At 39.3% G+C, this 17,281-nt stretch overlaps 1 protein-coding gene across 3 annotated transcripts in view; it reads right to left on the reverse strand.

Moving 5' to 3' along the window:
- The window catches only part of LOC137327459 (dual specificity tyrosine-phosphorylation-regulated kinase 1A), an 86,494-nt gene that overhangs the window by 17,212 nt on the left and 52,001 nt on the right, over window positions 1-17,281 (reverse strand). For all 3 annotated transcript variants that reach the window (XM_067993308.1, XM_067993306.1, XM_067993307.1), the window contains exons 3-7: window positions 11,359-11,558; window positions 10,519-10,638; window positions 6,419-6,607; window positions 4,127-4,274; window positions 1,720-2,006 (exon numbers count right to left, since the gene is read on the reverse strand). In XM_067993308.1, the coding sequence (XP_067849409.1) occupies window positions 1,720-2,006; window positions 4,127-4,274; window positions 6,419-6,607; window positions 10,519-10,638; window positions 11,359-11,558 (944 nt within the window). The remainder of the gene's footprint in view (window positions 1-1,719; window positions 2,007-4,126; window positions 4,275-6,418; window positions 6,608-10,518; window positions 10,639-11,358; window positions 11,559-17,281) is intronic.

The raw sequence follows: 17,281 nt of genomic DNA on the forward strand, positions 1-17,281 counted from the left end.
CTATCTTAAACCCTTCCAATCACTGCTCCATCTCAAAACTTCCCTTCTGCCCCAGTCATGTAATATGTTGTGGCGTGCAATTACGTTCACACCTCTCTTTCTACTCCTGATTCCAATTTGGCTTCTGTCTCACCCACAGTATTAAGACTGCACTGGTTAAAATCACAAACAACATCGCGTGTAACTCCCTATCTCTTCGGATCCTCCTTTATCTCTGACCACATTCAACAGCTGACCACTCCACCCTCAAGTATTAATCTCTCCTGAGAGTTTTAAATGACAACGCAGGCGCTATTTTGCTGTCTATGGCTTCTCCTCCTCTGATTACACAGGTAACTCTGCTGCATGCCACTGGTCCATCCTTGGCCCCCTTCCTCTTCGTTGTCTACTATCTGGAAGCAAAGTCAGCTTCCACATATCAGGACAATACCTAGTTCTACTTTGCTCCCTCCTCCATTGAACCAAAGGTTGTTGCCACAGACACAAATTACCTATCTGATATCAAGACCTGTACAAGCCATAATTTCCTCCAACTGAAAATCAGCAAAATTGAAGCCATGTTCTTTGGGCCAGAGGTGCTGAGATACTGACGTGAGCCAGCAATCATCCCAGCAGCCATCTCAAACTGAGTTAGGAAGTACGGTACCATGGCATCCTGCTCAACCTCAGCTTCCTCCTACACCGTTACCAAAACTATTTTCAGCTCTGCAATATTGCCTGTCTCTGCCCCATCTCTCCCATTCTACCACCAAAATCCCAGTTACCCAAAGGCCCTTCTACTTCCACAAGCTTCAACTCATCCAAAAAACTGGAGCTAGCATACTCACCCACACTAAGTGCCACATTATCATATCTATCCTCTCCAAGCTCAGACTCCCTTCCAGAATATCAACTTCACAATTGTCATCCTTGTTTTCAAAATTCTTCACGGCCTTGCCCCTCCCTTTCTTGGTGATTCCACCAGCCTTGCATACTTGTGTGCACTCTTCGCTCTTCTAACACAAGATTTCTCCTCGTTTCCTCTGCTCCATCATTGGCAGCCGCTATATTCCTGTCCTCTGGAATACTCCCTCCTGCCCTCCCACTTTCAAAAACCTCAAAACTCCACTCTTCAACCGTGCCATTGGTTTCCATTCCTAGTCTCTCTATCACTCTCTCTTTTCCCTCTCCATGGTGTCCACCATATCCATTTCTTCCTTATTATAAAGTCGCTCGAGACTTCCTGCATGATGAGGATTGTGAAAACAATTTCATAGAATCATTTTGTGACTAGCAGTGATGTTTTAGGAACCATTCTTGCGTAAAATGATAGTTGGATGGGAGGCCAGTAATTAAAACTCCTCCCCTTATATGGTTTGTTTATAAAAACCATATGTATATACACAACTATCTACGGAGGAGTTTGAAGTATTGTTTTACACAACCTATGTAAGAGCATAAATAGGAGTAGCAAGCAACTCTTTGCAGGTCTGCAACTACTTTCAAAAAGCATATTCTTGCTGTATTTTCTAAGCTTTTGGTTTTTAAAAAAATAACAGTTTTACCTATAAAAAGACCAAATCTCTATCAGGTCAAAATAAATCAGTTTCTTCTGGATACTATGGTATCTATATTTACCAGCAATGGTCCATTTCCTCAAAACGCAAGCGTGCCCTAAATTCAAAGCTAATCTTAGGAGCAGCAAAGTGCATGTAAAAGCCATAAAGTAATAATACACACCCTCTGTCCAAGTTGACAGGAGCTGCCAAAGTCAACTATTTTGATAGCACTCCGTTTGGGATTACACAGCAAGATGTTTTCAGGTTTTAGGTCGCAATGGATAATGCTGAGCTCTGGTGTAGCAAGGAAGAGCAGAGCAGTGCACATCTGCTGCGCAAATTTCCGTGTAAGATTCAAGGAAACACCACGGAAATTGGTGTTGCGCAGCAAGTCATACAGGTTGTAGGACAGCATCTCAAAGACAAGGCAGAGGTGGTTTCGAAACATAAAGTGTCGCTTCAGATGAACTGTAGAGGAGGGAGTAAAATGCATATTTAAGCACATTGTTCATGCAACTATTCAAAAACGAAACAATTACATATTATCCAATTGTTAACTGTCAGTAGCTACTATACACATGCTGCATATATTGTACAATTGGAGAATTTGTACAAGATATGGTTTATTGAAGTTAATAAATACATTATTTCTCCATGTTTCCAAGAAGACATTTCCCCACTCAGACTAATGCACTGAATTATCGTGTTGATCAAATACGTTATAGTTGACAATTGTGATGGAAAAATGATTTACATTCTGCCCCTTATAGTCAGAAACAATCCAGACAATAAGTTAAGTATAAAGATCAAAGACAACCTAAAAATAAAATGAGAAAAAGAAACAACGGTCACAAAATATTCCTGTAAATATGCACATCAACTCAGGTAGCTTTGAAAAGCATTTCAAAAAGTACAAATGCAGTGTATGGATTGGACTGTTAATTACATTTCACTAAAACTGAAAACAGACAAGTTACCAAAAAGAAACTGACTCATGCTGTGAACCCGAACAATTGTTTGTTGAAGTTCAACGAAACCCAACGTCTGCCAGTCTTAAAAATACAGAATGCGTCTAGAGATCAGCTTTGAAAAACTGCTTCAAAAATTGATTTCTACAATCCATAGGGAAAGGTTTCTCCACACATTCAGCTCATAAAAAGCAAGTGTTCTTTGCAATATACTGTACTACAATGTACTTTATTTTCATAGCAGCATGAAGATGATTCTTCAAGCAAAGGTTTCCCAGCATGCCTATTTTCAACAGGATACCACGGTCTAAATTACATTTGGCAGAACACTAAAAGTTCTTGCACATTTATTTATGAAAGCATAAATTTGAGGCAGACTGACAGGAAGCCAGTGCTGCACGTCAAAAAGGTACTTAGGTAAAAATTCTGTTTTCCTTGCCAGGCCAACCATTTTTTAAAAAAATCTCACCTCACACTATGACCTTGAAGTAAACAATATCGTAATAAAAACTGCTCAGATGCTTTATTGTTATTTTGCCATAAACTAAAAAAAACATTTTTGAACACTTCTGCTTGCCCCATTATTTCTTTAGTCATTTTTTTCATTATCTCAATTACTTTAACTTCACTTTCATCCTTGCCAATCCAACCAAACTCAGCAAAAATGGGCACTTTCCTTACCCATTTCCTTCTTCCATCTGGCTCCTACCATGTTTTAGGTGGAAGCAACATTCAAAAAGTTGTTTTTGATTGGCTGAAAAAAGAGTCTTTGAAGCTGGTTTCAGCCAGTTAAATTGAAAAGATTGACATAACTGTCAAGAATGGCTGCCCTGGATTCGTTAGTTCTTCAGTCACTGTCAAAGCCCAACCATATCTATATTTAAATAACTAATTCACAAGATTAAAAGGAAGTAATGACGGGTAGTTTCTAGAACACCAGTTTTGCAAAAGTAACCCAGAATCTAAAAAGGTTATTGTTTTAGAGGAACATCTGTAAGGGAAGCTATTAACAGTGACCATTTGTTATATTTGTTCAAAAATGTCTTTAGAATTTGATTTGGTCTTTGACTATTTGTGAAGTTAAAAGTAAAAAAATCTGCCAGACAAACTTCCAGAAAACTGCATGACTGCCGTCTTTTGGAAGTCCCTATCTGAACTTTGAAAAGAATTAAGCCAGCTACTTACTGGAAACCGCAGCTTGAGCCATTTTAATCTGCATTTAGATAAACCAGCTTTTACTGCTCTCATTCTTTGTATATGTAACATTTCTTTATATTAAGTTGAAAGTAAGTATCTTATAAGGTGAGCTAAGTAAAAAGGCACTAATTTTAAAAGTGACCAGTATAACTATTAAATGGAACAGGGACAAGTAAAAATATACATCGTTATGTAGTACCTGAGAAACTAAGTCTAGTAGAAGCCATTATAAAATATAATTCAATAATAATTTTCAAATGACCTTAGCATTTATAATTGGTATCAGAATTACTACAAGCACTGAACTGAGCAACACATCAAGCAGAGGTAACTACATTTTAGACTTGCATTTATCCATACTGGGCACAATATACATAACATAATAACTGCATGTAAATTTAAAGCAAAATAGTTTGTCATTACCTATATAGTACTTCATCTCAGTGTCATGTTTGTTCATCAGCTCAAGCAGCCGAACCTCAATCTGTGCCTGGTTTAGGAATGCCTTCTTGTTCTTTATGATCTTTATTGCTACCCACTCCTGTTCCACACGGTCATACGCTTTTACAACCTACAAGTAAAGCAAGAGAGTGAAGGGTTAACAAACTATCTGGAGAGATTTGTTTGTACAAAATGTTATACTTCACAATAATGATCTGACTGAACATAAGACAATTCTAAATGAAACAAAACTAAATCTGGTATTGTTACCAGATTCCCTGACAAGACCCAGTCTTGTACTTAACATTCCATTTGATATCGTATCTGTAGGCTGAATAATGATGGCTTGCAGTGGATTCTTTTTGAAAATGCTTTTTTCCACAATTCACTTTTTTTGACTATAAAAATGAAGAATCATCTTGCTTTTTCCAATGGAACATGTAAATAAGTATGTATTCTGGAGATCTGTGGATACCAACCAAATACCTACTATCTAGAGAATATCCAAATAAGTATTGACTTGTCATTGCAAACACATCTGTTCAAATAAGGGCCTGCAGTCCCACAGAAGTTATTATAGCACTGGATGGTGGAAAAAGGAGCTCCTCTTAACCAAAAACGTAATCAAAAGCTTTTGAGAGGCACAAAACAGTCACCTTCAATCAATGAGATGAAACTTCTGAACTTATAACTCAAATAAGGAAATTATTTTTAAACAGACAACATAATCTTTTGAAATGGTTTCTAATATCCAATAGTCTCACACTCTGCAGTGAAACAGAGAGTAGAGTTGATACTAATGAACATGCAAAATCCACATGACTTTCATCTATCAAAACATTGTGCCTCAGGGGACTTTGGACCAAGTATAAAAAAGGGTTCATTTCTAAAATGCTACTTTGGGAAGTTGAGGCTAAACCTGGAGAAGGTTTGCTAGTGCTACGGTCTGTAATGTCCTACTAGAGACAGCATACTAAGATATCTGCAGTGAGAAATGGGCATCATATAACATTGAGTAAAGAGGAAAACAGTAGCTATCAGGTTAGGAGTTTGAAAAAAAAGAGACCCAACAGATCTGAGCATCCTACAGAAATATTGTACTATGCCCCCAAAGTTAAACGTTAGCACTGTAAGCTGGAATTTAGCAGTTTCAATGTATGCTTTGCACTAAAGCAATCGCTGATTAAGAGATTTGGGAATAACTTGTTTTGTGAAGTGTGTTCACGAGGTGATACCTTGGTCAAACTGATGACTAAATTAAAAAAGATCTTTCTGTCAAGAAATGCTGAACATTCATCAACAAAAGTTTAATATGAGGGAAGTCAGATCCAGATATGAAAGCCTCAACTCTCTCTCCCCCTCAAGTCTGTGGGTGTATGCTGGATGTTGAACTAGGAGTGTGAAAGAAGGCAACAGGCCTGGGTTAAGTTCCACTAACGTATACACCATTTCCTGCCATAGTTCATGTCCCACATCTGAGACAGCACCTACCAAGTTTTTCAAAATCTATGCAGGTAAGAACACAGACAGATCATCGAAGAGTAACTAAATCTAAAAGCATTTGGTCACTATGACGAGCTGGAACTGACAAAGATGTTAAATGCCAATAGAGAATGATAGCAAAGCAATTTACATTTACAATACTATGAGTGGAATTGAGGGTCATCTTCAGCTATTAGATCAGAACTCTGAACTGAAATCATTTTGAAACTGAAAGGACCTCAGACCATTGACATTAGGAAGTCTTATCTTCTGTGATCCCCTGCAGGATCTAAGAAATTTTTCCTTGTTTTTAAGTTACTTTATTTATCTTGGGTAATTCTATCCAGACGGGAATTGCAACAGCCTGATGCAATAAAATAGTTTTTACGTGTAGGAATAGTGTAGAAAATTTGTAATCTGAGAAAGCAGCTGGTTAACATTTCAATTGACATTCCTATACGTTTAAGACACGGCTGTCACATGAGCAACAAGAAACACACTGCAATTCGAGTTTAGAACTGAACCTAATCACCGTTTCAACTTAAGTAGGAGGCGGAGGGGTGAAAAGGAAAATTATTCTCCTGATGTTCATTGTCTTGTCAAAGATCAGCACAAAATATTACAACTAGCAGAAAGAGGGTGAATACCTGGGGAGAAAAAGGAGCCAATCTATGCCTAGTGGATGCAATTTGTAATCTTGTCAGTTGAACATGCTCAGATTTAAATTATTTTCTCACTGTGGAAAACTCAATCTAAAGGGCAATTAGTTCACCTATAACACTCAGTGCTCACCTGTCCAAAGGACCCTTTCCCAATTAAGGAGTCAATTTCATAACGGTCCATCCATTTCTCCCCATTTTTGACAATGTAGTCATAGTTGTCATCATCATAGCCATCATTATACACTTTTCTTTCTTTCTTATGACTTGAATCATCTCCTTGACCCTGCTGGTGCCGCCTTTTCTTCTTTGCATAGTACACCTGAAACACACAAAATAATAGCCTTTATACTTGAGCTCGAAGCATGCGTTTGTTGATGAGGAAGAACCAACAATGACTAGATTTGTCAAAAGGCTAGGTGCTTTGTTTTCTCACATACCAAGCTGGGTAGAATTTGCTTACACATCTGATACACTGGCAATTTCTTTTGTGAAGAAACTGTATGCAACATAATTTATTTGTGTCAAGCCACTGGAGAAAACAATGAATAGTGGGAATGATTTCAAGAAAATAATATTGGGTAAGAGGTTCAGTTGAAATTATAAACTGAGGGAAAGTTCAGATGGTGATGCCACCTGAACCCTTTGATATGATTTATCATTATAACAGCAATGGGGATTTGTTCCATTTCAAATTATAAAACATTTGCTACATCTTTTAATTTAAATTACAGAGAGACCAAGGATTTTTAAAATGGAAATCTTGCCTGGCATTTCTGTTAAGTCTTCCTTTGTCCTATTAGCTTCAGACCTTGCTTTGTGAATATACAACTCTGAAGGCATCACATATTGACAAATTTAAGCTGGTTTCTGTTAACTGCTTTCCGGAGGGTTTTCCATTGGCTTCTTGGGTTTATGCATGTGCGGATAAATATATACAGACGCTGTCCGAAGTATGGGTTCTAGTTGCAAAGGAGACTCACTCTGCCTATATTAAATGCTAAATGCCAACAAACCCACTTCAAGACAAAATTAACTTGATTCCTCAGACAGTGTACGCAAACTTGCCACTATGAGGAGACAAGAAACATTTTTTGTAAGGCTGCCCCATCGGGGAATATTCCACTGTCTCAAAATGAACACGTGATATGAATGGCTTCTTTAGTCATAAGGCCCTGATGTAGCAGCTCATCTTTGGTTCACTTTTGTGAACTGCATGTCACAAAGCTGGGCTGCTGCCATTGCCTTAATGCACTGGAGCACTGGGTCAGCTGTATGGATATGTTCTTCTTGAAAAACATTTAGCAACAGCAGCCAGAAAGTCTATGACCAATGGTCAGTTTAAAAGGCCTCTTAGGCAGTCAACTGTGTTCTTGCTTCCATCTCGTTTCCTAGCACACAGTCCATCAACTTAAAGCATACTTCGGTCTCGACAGGTGTAGCGCACTTGGGATGTACTGTCCCTGTCCAGCACCTACGAAGAGATGGGGCCAGGGAAATAGGAAAAATTTTACCTGCATTATCACTATATTTTTTTTTTGAACTGGGTGGTTCCAAGCAATTTCTGTTGCAATTCCGGCTTGCTCCAAGCACTCTTTACATGTGTTCACTGTAAAAGGTAGCTTCCTATAAACCGAAACCAAAGTCACTGCAGCAAAACAGAACTTTATGATGCCTAGTGCCCCAGTATAACAACCATCCAAACATTAGCAGAAAGACTCTGAAAAACAGACACTAAGAATTCTGAAATACATTCTAATGCACTGGTTAAGTACTGTACTGCAATGTCACCTGCTGTTTTATTCTTGCTTCTGTAAAAAAAATTATGTATGACATTCAAATTAGCAGTTTCAGTGGAAAAACGTGTGATGACACCATGGTATTTTTCCACCTTTTTGGAGATGTCAGGAATGTACAATGGGCAACCCATACCATTTCCAATATAGCTTCATAGCAAAAGGAAAGATTATTATCCGAGGCACAATACATCCCCATTCACTCCACATGTAAGATTAAGTTTTGGTTTATAGGGAGCTACCTTTTACAGTGAGCACAAGTAAAGAGTGTTTGGAACAAGCCCGAGTTGCAACAGAAATTGCCTGGAACCACCCAGTTTAAAAAAAAATACATAATATTACAAGTAAAAATTTTTTCCGATTTTCCAGGTCCCATCTCTTCTTAGGCACCAGACAAGGACACCCCAAATACGCTTTAAGTTGATGGGCTGTGTGCAGGAAACAGGATGGAAGCAAGAACACAGCTGACGCCCTAAGAGGCCTTTTAAACTGACCACCGGTCATGGGCCTTCTGGCTGCTGTTGGGAAATGTTTATGGAGGTCCTTTTCAAGAAGAAAGTATTCTTGCAGCTGCCCCAGTGCACTAATGCATTAAGGCAGTGGCAGCATCCCAGTTTTGTCAACTAACACTGAAGGGGCCACAAACTGAATCTTGGACGTTGTGCGCTGAACGTATGGCTTAGTACTACGCTAATGGTACCTCTACACAATTAGGCCACTGGTGGGGCCACCGGGATGCATTCTTCTCGAAAAGGTCATAGTAACAGTTTCAGGAAGGAGAAGAGCTTCAATGCATCCAGCCCACCTATCCACAGTATTTCCTTGGCACATTTCTAATAACCCTGAATCCCATGTGTTTGTCATGATCATTAAGCAGTGGTTAAGCAATTCCAACATAAAAGTACATTTTACCCCCTTGTATTCTGAAAATTACATTCTTCTCTTTATGTTAGAACACAGACATTATTTTCATGTAATTTTATACACCAATTGTAACATTCCGAGGTTGTTTCTATAATATCACAAGACTAATATTTTATGTCACTTGTGTAGTCAACACAACCATAGAATTTTTTTTTTACAAATTTTAAATGTGTGTCATTTTTTCAGTCAGGGATGAACTACTACTCCCATGCACTAAGAAATGATCAAAGCCACACTTTAAAACCACATGTGGCTCATAGCAGTAAAGATCAAGTACAGCATTAAAAAAGTCATAATGGTTTTCTTCTGAAGCAGGAGATGTAAAAAATATGTTTTGATTCTTATGCTTTCTAGAATGGTACATTGGTTTGTGACCAGATTACAGGAAACCATATATAAATTGAATTTGATTTTAAAAATAATTCAGTCATACACAAACTACCTTTATTCTGAATGACCAAAATAATGGGTTCTAAGGTATTCATTCAAATAATAAACTTAATGTACAATGAATAATGTCTTCATAAATATAATCACTGGCTGAACTTCTGTTCAAAGAAAAGTGAAGGTAAAAATAAAATGTGCCTCCGTATTTCTGTAACCTTTCACTCGTTCTTCCTTTTCTGTATGCCTCCAGCAAACTTTTTTGTCTTTATCTCTATCTCCAACTCTCATCATTCTTTCTCTGTCCCTTTTGCTGTGTCTTTCCTTCCTTGTTTCCTCTCTTCATTCGGTGTTTGACTGTTTCTCTTTCTCTTCATATCTGTCCTTTTTTCCATTTCTTTCTGTATATATGTCTCCCACTCTGTATGCCTCACATATTGACTTTATTTCTCTGTATTGCTCCCTTCCTTTCTTCATAACTCCCCACTGACAACAGATTCCAGGCTCTGCCTCTAACAGCACAAAAATTATCTGGTTTCTTTGAGCTGAAAGCAACAGCTCTGCTCCAGAACATCTGAACCTCCCATTAGAATAGTTTAACCAACAGAGAAACATTTCAGTCAAATTGTAGATCAGGAGATCCCTCCCATCACAATCCTTGGAGACATATCCTCATCTCACCTCCAAAATCACCTGGCTGAACAGTTCTTCAAATTTCAAAGGGCTGGTGAGAATCAGGGTCGATCCAGAACCTGTTTCCAATACCTGAACTGCTCCAAGAAAGCTTGCAATACCAAACAGTTCAAAGGTAAATGCAATCGGTATCGCTGACCCACTAGCTGTATTTGCACAAATGAGTGAGACGGACAGCCTGGAACTGTGAAGAAGGTGGTAAGTACTGCACTGCTAATTTAAAATATCTAATCAATTCTTTAATAAACTAGTAAGCACCTTCAAATGTGAATATTAGAAGTTCTCTGAGAATAAGTCACTTGTTATTTAAGGATGGGTTTAAATCACAAGTAGAATTACCTCAGATGAGTGACAGATATTTCAATGTCTACCGTCAAATACAGGAAATTTATCAATACAGTTCAAAAATAGAACACCTTAAAAATATGAGCTTTACCTCATTAATGTGTTTGTACGTTTTGATCAAATCTACAGAGAGTTTCCTCAGCGGAGCAGTGATAGGGTCGCGGAAAGTTTGGGGCATTCGCCGCTGCAACATGACAACATCAGGCATCACCTGAAATAGGACAATATTTATAATTTACAAGGAGCATGCCTTCATAAGTCACTGTACATAAATAACAACAAAACCATGCTAGAAAGTTTATGTATCATAATCGTGAAATAAAAAGATTGGCCACACTTTACTTATTAATAAACTGGCTGTTTTGTAATCATAGAATCTTGCATTACAGAAGGAGGCCATTCGGCCCATGGTGCCTGTGCCGGCTCTTTGAAAGAGCTTTCCAATTAGTTCCACTCCTCCGCTGTTTCCCCGTGCCCTGCAAATTTTTCCTTTGAGTATATATGCAATTCCCTATTGAATCTGCTTCCACCACCCTTTCAGGCAGTGCATTCAAGGTGATATCCAAGAACAAACATTTTTTCAGTCAACAGTTGAAATTGAAAATCCCCATTAAATTTCATCAGATGATCCCTATATAGAATGGAAAAGTATTCTCTGTACTTTCAAAAGGTGCATTATTCTGAAGGTCTATGAAAATCAGGAAAAAGAGATAGTAAAATCTGAACCTCTTAGAAATATTTTAAGAGCTAATAGTTTCTATAAATGTCGAGGTGCAAATTGAAAAATCCAGTGCATATGGTACTTTTTTCTGCCTGATTTTCAAAGACCTCGAAAATATATTAGTTCATCAATAAATCTGATGGATTCTGAAACTAGCAAAACATTGCAGAAGTAAATCTGCAATGCATGATCTCAAACTGGGGTCCATACCTGATTAGTTGTGGCTGGCTGAAGTTGGTCAGTGTAGGATAATGCGGGCACCTGCTGGTCATTTATAGTCTGTTGGTGACGATCACTGTATTGCTGGTGAGAATGAGGCACCTGCGTAGCCATTTGAAGGCCAGCAGCATGAAAGGAAAATGAAGGTGCAAGCCGAACGGTTGAAGGTTTGCATGCTGAGGTCTCTCCGCCTGAGGAAGAAAAAAAATGAAAAGCTATAAGGGTATTAATCAGAAGTTGTTTTGTTACTTGGTTATTAACCTTAGTTCTAATAACCTCTCCTGTAATCATTGACTCTTACTGGAGTACAGTTGCACAGGAGCCCTCCAGTACTTCACTCTTTCTTCATGTTTAGACCTGGACAGCAAGTATTCAACTCTGGAAGACATCAAAATTGAGCCAAATCCAGTTTCCATCCAACGTCTGCACAAATACACTTCAGCAGGAGTCACAGGATAGCAATAAGGAGTGGAAACTCTGGCTGATTTTCCCTTACCCTCTCCCTAGTCCAGAAATGCTGAGGCCATTTGTTGGGTCCCGAATGCTGCAGCACCATCTAGATATCATCTAGCTAACATTGTAGAGACCAGGAACCTAACCTGGAACCTTCTGATCTGTACAGCTATAGGGTGGTACCTTTACTTATCGGGTTAACTGTGGAAACAGTGACCACTATTTTTAAAAAAGCTCCTCTGCAGAAAAAAAACCTGGAAAAAGCTACACAAAAAGACATTTTTCATGGATTACTTTATACAAAACATTTGACGGCCATCGAGCTAATGGAAAATTTGGTCCTCAATCCATGATGCACTGCTTTTGAGCATCATGAGAAGATCTGTTTCACTCAAAAGCATGAAAAAGACATGAAAATTAAACTCTGAGCTGGAATTAATTGAAATGTTGGATTCTGTCCTGAAAAAAGATCCTAAGTGAGTTTCTTAGAGAATCATCCACGTGCAAGATTAATAGTTTTCAACTATTTTATCTCCCTTGGTGTTGTTCATGGACCACAACAAAAATTGCTGCACTTCCTGTTTATGTCTCTGTGCTCATGTCCCACTTCCTGTCGGTCTTTTCTTTAAGTATGGGTCTTGCACACTTTATGTTATCCCTCTATCTCTAGGTTTGTGGGGTGGGGAAAAACCAGAATGGAGCATGGAATGCACGTCTATTGCAGGCTGGACAATCTTCCTGTCGCTGTCACAATGAAGCCATAGACGTCATCCTGACTGGCATAGAGGGCTACTGCAACATGCATAGGTGAAAAAAACTGGAGGCTCAGTCTGGAAAGGAGCAAAGGGACATGCTGGATAGGGAGGGAATTAGGGGCTGGAGAAGTGATGAGGCTGTACACCCTGAGGCTGGAGATGGAAAGGAGCAGGAAGACGGAGGCTGGGAGGGAGTGCAGAAGCAGCAGATTCCGAGGGGAAGTGGACTTGTCAGCATGGGGTTCAGAGAGAAGGTACGCAGGGGAGTGGAGGAATATGGGGGGATTCAGCAGGGGTTGACAGCATGAGGGAGCACACAGCCAGGGAAGGGAGTAGAGGTATAGAGGCCTTAGTAGGAGGCTAGGGTACTAGGAAGAAGTAGCAGGAAGCAAGCATGGAGACAAGACTGGTGAGGAACCTGGATGCTCCTAAAACAACAGTGATGGAAGGAGTGAGCAGAGCCAGAACAATCAGGGTAGGCCTTAATAGAAAGCAGCACATAAGTGGCCATAGCTTACCCCAACTGCAGAGCCAATTCCCAGGAGGAGAGGCTGGACAGAGACAGCAAAAAGCTCAGGGTAGAGTATTAACTGGGGACCGCAGGAAATGAAAGCTGAAAACAGATGGAATTTATTTTCTGACAATCTGATTCGTCCATGCTAACCATGGGACACCAATTGGAACAATAGAGGCTCACAACAATACTGCAGACACAACAATTTTTAACATAGATGGATGGATATAGAGTAGTTAATCTGAAAAGACCATTGGACTGGAGGAATAAAGTAAACATACTAGATGGTCGGGTGTCCAATCGTAGCTCTTAGTCTTGTGGTCCCCTCAGTGGCAGAATTTGAAAGCCCCTTGAAATCGCGATAATATTGTAAGATTTACCCTTCCAACTGATCCTGCGTATCTGGTTTGCACATTCTCGTGTACATTTCATTGGAAAAAATCGTTTTAGGTTACTAAAATGAATGATCGAGCCAGCCCGTTTGTCTAATTAAATCATGAATTCGGTAAATCAGAATCGTATCAACCAATGAGAAGTGCTGTTTTAGAGAGTTACAGCACATGACAAAAAAAAAACCATGCTACGTGGTACAAACAGCAGCAGAACCTAGAAACAGATCTGTTTATGAATGAGCTTTCAGAATCTATAAGTGATCCTTCAGAATTCAAAAAAGCATTCCTTATTATGGCCGATTTGGTAGCGATAAATTCTTCAATTAAAAGGTGTTATGTCAACATCTCCAATATTGTTGGAGATATCAGACCGTTCACTGAATCAACATGGACAACATTTTTACATAGTGTAGAGATTTGGTCGGAAATCAGGCTGAAATAGTGAAGTGCTTTATGCAAGATCATAATCTATGGAACATTCCTATGCCCGAAAACACTGGTTGCCATCAAAAATGCTACTAGTATTTCACTAATTCATCAAAACAGGAACAGCGTTTAGTTGCCCAGGAGAAGCATGAAGCTGCATCCGTTGCAGGTAGGCAGAATGTTTAAATTTATGTGATATTTTTATTATGAAAACTGAACAATAGTCAAACAAACTCAAGCGAATGAACAAGCTTACAATTTCTTGCAGTTTTAAAAATGAAGTCTCACTTTCCATTTGTACATCTTTGGCTTATATAATATTTTAATGCTTGATAACTTGTTCTTTATATTCAGTGTTCTTAATGAGTTTTCCCTTTCTCTCTATTTTCAGCAGCCGATAAAAGTCCATGCACAGAGAGTGGAGAGCCATTTCAGAGGGTTGTGAATCTTTGGAATTCTCTACCCCAGAGGGCTGTGGATGCTGAGTCGTTGAGCATATTCAAGACTGAAATAGATAGATTTTTGGAACTCTAGGGGAATCAAGGGATCTGGGGATCAGGCGGGAAAGTGGAGTTGAGGTCGAAAATCAGCCATGATCTGACTGAATGGGGGAGCAGACTAGAGGCCGTATGGCCTACTCCTGCTCCTATTTCTTATGTTCATCAGAGCCTGACAAGAAGCAAACAAGGGTACTGCATGCTCATTCTGGACTTGACCAAGCAGTTCGATCTTTTCACATTCTCCCCAAAGTCTGCATCATCTGCCATGGCTCAAAGAATGCCACAAGCTTTAAGAGTAAGAGATGTCCTCAAGTTCTGGAGCAATGTGAGTTGGTCAAGAGTGGGCAACTACTTGAAGCTGCCCATCTCAAGCAAGACCATAACCTGTGCTGCTACACATCTAGAACCAAGATTATGTGGCAAGAAAAGTTTTCTACTATGCCAGCTGCCACAGGTCTTACAAGCGCTTCCTCACAAAACAAGGACCGACAGGAGAGAGACTGGAACCACTAAACTTTAATACAATAAATTGATTCAATCAATTTCCAGTCATAAGTAGCAGTTGAATATTGTAATTTCTTGCATATTAGCTGCTAGCAATTAATACTGTTTTTTCTTAAAAACATTACTTGGTCGTTTTTAAAAAGCACTACTTGTTTGCCATGTTATTTTCAGCAAGAACTGTGGGCTAATGTGCAACTTATGAGTGCGGGATTGGTAAAATCTTGATTAGGCACACATTGCCTATACATTTAACATTTCATTCCCTGCCAAGGGGGGGAACCACAAGAATCCATTTCTGAAGGGCTTTGAGTTGCACGCCCTATATAGTCTAGATGTCTGGCCAAAAAGTTTGATGTCAGCACCAGTGCCTTTTCTTACTGTAGTGTTAATCTACTACATAGGCAAACCATCTATTCTCTATCTCCATCCCAAACAGTTGGTTCTGAATGCCAATAAATTAAAACAGATCATTGGCAAAGCAGCAATTGTGCCTTCTCCGGTGCATACTGTGAAGTCATCAGAAGCATGCAATTTTAAAGAAACATTAATCTTCTTTGCTCCTCTTACCCAATTAGTATAAAGAACATGAGCATTCAAGCCTTTTGCCTTCATGGGCAGCCTAAACATCCACAATGGAGTTTTGAGGACCACATCAAATTTAGATCAATATTCACAAAGTTAAATCAATATTAATTTGCATACATCTCAAATTACACATACAAACGTATTTAGATGTTATGATTTAGGATCGATCATCAATGAGGCAACAACACTAAGAACTGCCCTTTCCAAACCGCAAGGGCAGTGAAATTCAAAAAGGTGAAACTAGCAACTGAGAAATACCAGTGCAAATAAAAATTTAGTTGTCCCGCTTCGTGGGCCAGAATGCTCAGGGTTCAACGGCTGGAAATGATCTATGGGCTGTAGTTTGGACATCCCTGATAATAACAGATGTTGGATTCCATGGAATTAACATAGATTTTGTACTAGTTTTGGACGCTTGCCTCATTTAGGCAAGTACTGATTCCCATGCTATGGAGTTACAACAATTACTACCATCTCCTTTGTTTGGATCCAGAGAATAATATGAGAAAATGGTGGGAGCTTTCTGTACAGGTTCTCATCCAAGAGATTGACACTGTCTGAAGCAAATACTTAACTGTCCTGGTTGCAACAACAAAAATTGTGAAACATTTTGTTTTTAAACATTGCCAGATCAATATGTAGGTAACCCTAGTGAATTCAGTGACACCATGTATAGTAATGGTCAAGTCAAATCTCAGATGGCCACAAAGGGGCAATATCCAACAATTTGTGCAGTTGGATAGTGCCCGTTTGTGGCCTTGACATTGACTTAACCATTGCTATATAATATGTATATATATATATATATATATATATATACACACACACAGTGTTGCTGAAAAATGCACACAATATTTTGAGTGCTAATTCAGGTAAACTTACCTGACTCAACTAAGTACTGCAACACATGAGCAGCAATTGGTAAGCAATTAGCCAGTTATTCCATGCATTCATTTTAGAGGAAACTTGCTACAGAACCGACTAATCCAATTAGTTTCACTTAAAAAAAAGTTACAAGCGGAATAGACCAGTATTGTCACTGGACTTGCTTAATACGTTGATGCTAATAGGTATAATGTAAGAAAAAACATACTTAAACCATAGCAAAGACACAGCACAGAAGGGGGCCATTCGGCCCATCGTGTCCCCGCCAGCTCGAACAACAAGGTGCCCATTCTAATCCCACCTTCCAGCACCCGGTCCGTAGCCCTGCAGCTTAAAGCACTTTAGTGCAGGCCCAGGTACTTTTTAAAAAGAGTTGAGGGTCCCTGCCTCTACCACCAATTTGGGCAGTGAATTCCATACACCCACCACCCTCTGGGTAAAAAAGTTTTTCCTCATGTCCCCTCTAATCCTTCCACCAATCAGTTTAAATCTATGTCCTCTAGTTCTTGAACTCTCCGCTAGGGGAAACAGGTACTTCCTGTCTACTCTATCTGGGCCCCTCATAATTTTGTATACCTCAATCAAGTCTCCCCTCAGCCTCCTCTGCTCCAAGGAAAACAACACTAGTCTATCTAATCTCTCCTCATAGCTGCAATTTTCAAGCCCAGGCAACATTCTTGTAAATCTTCTCTGCACTCTCTCCAGACCAATTAAATCCTTCCTGTAATGTGGTGACCAGAACTGCGCACAATACTCCAGCTGTGGCCTTACCAGCGTTTTATACAGTTCCAACATTACATCCCTGCTTTTGTATTCTATACCTCAGTTAATAACGGAGAGCATTCCGTATGCCTTCTTCACAACCTTATCTACCTGTACTGCCACCTTCAGGGACCTGTG

This window comes from Heptranchias perlo, chromosome 11 (assembly GCF_035084215.1).
Source record: "Heptranchias perlo isolate sHepPer1 chromosome 11, sHepPer1.hap1, whole genome shotgun sequence".
Taxonomy (NCBI): Eukaryota; Metazoa; Chordata; class Chondrichthyes; order Hexanchiformes; family Hexanchidae; genus Heptranchias; species Heptranchias perlo.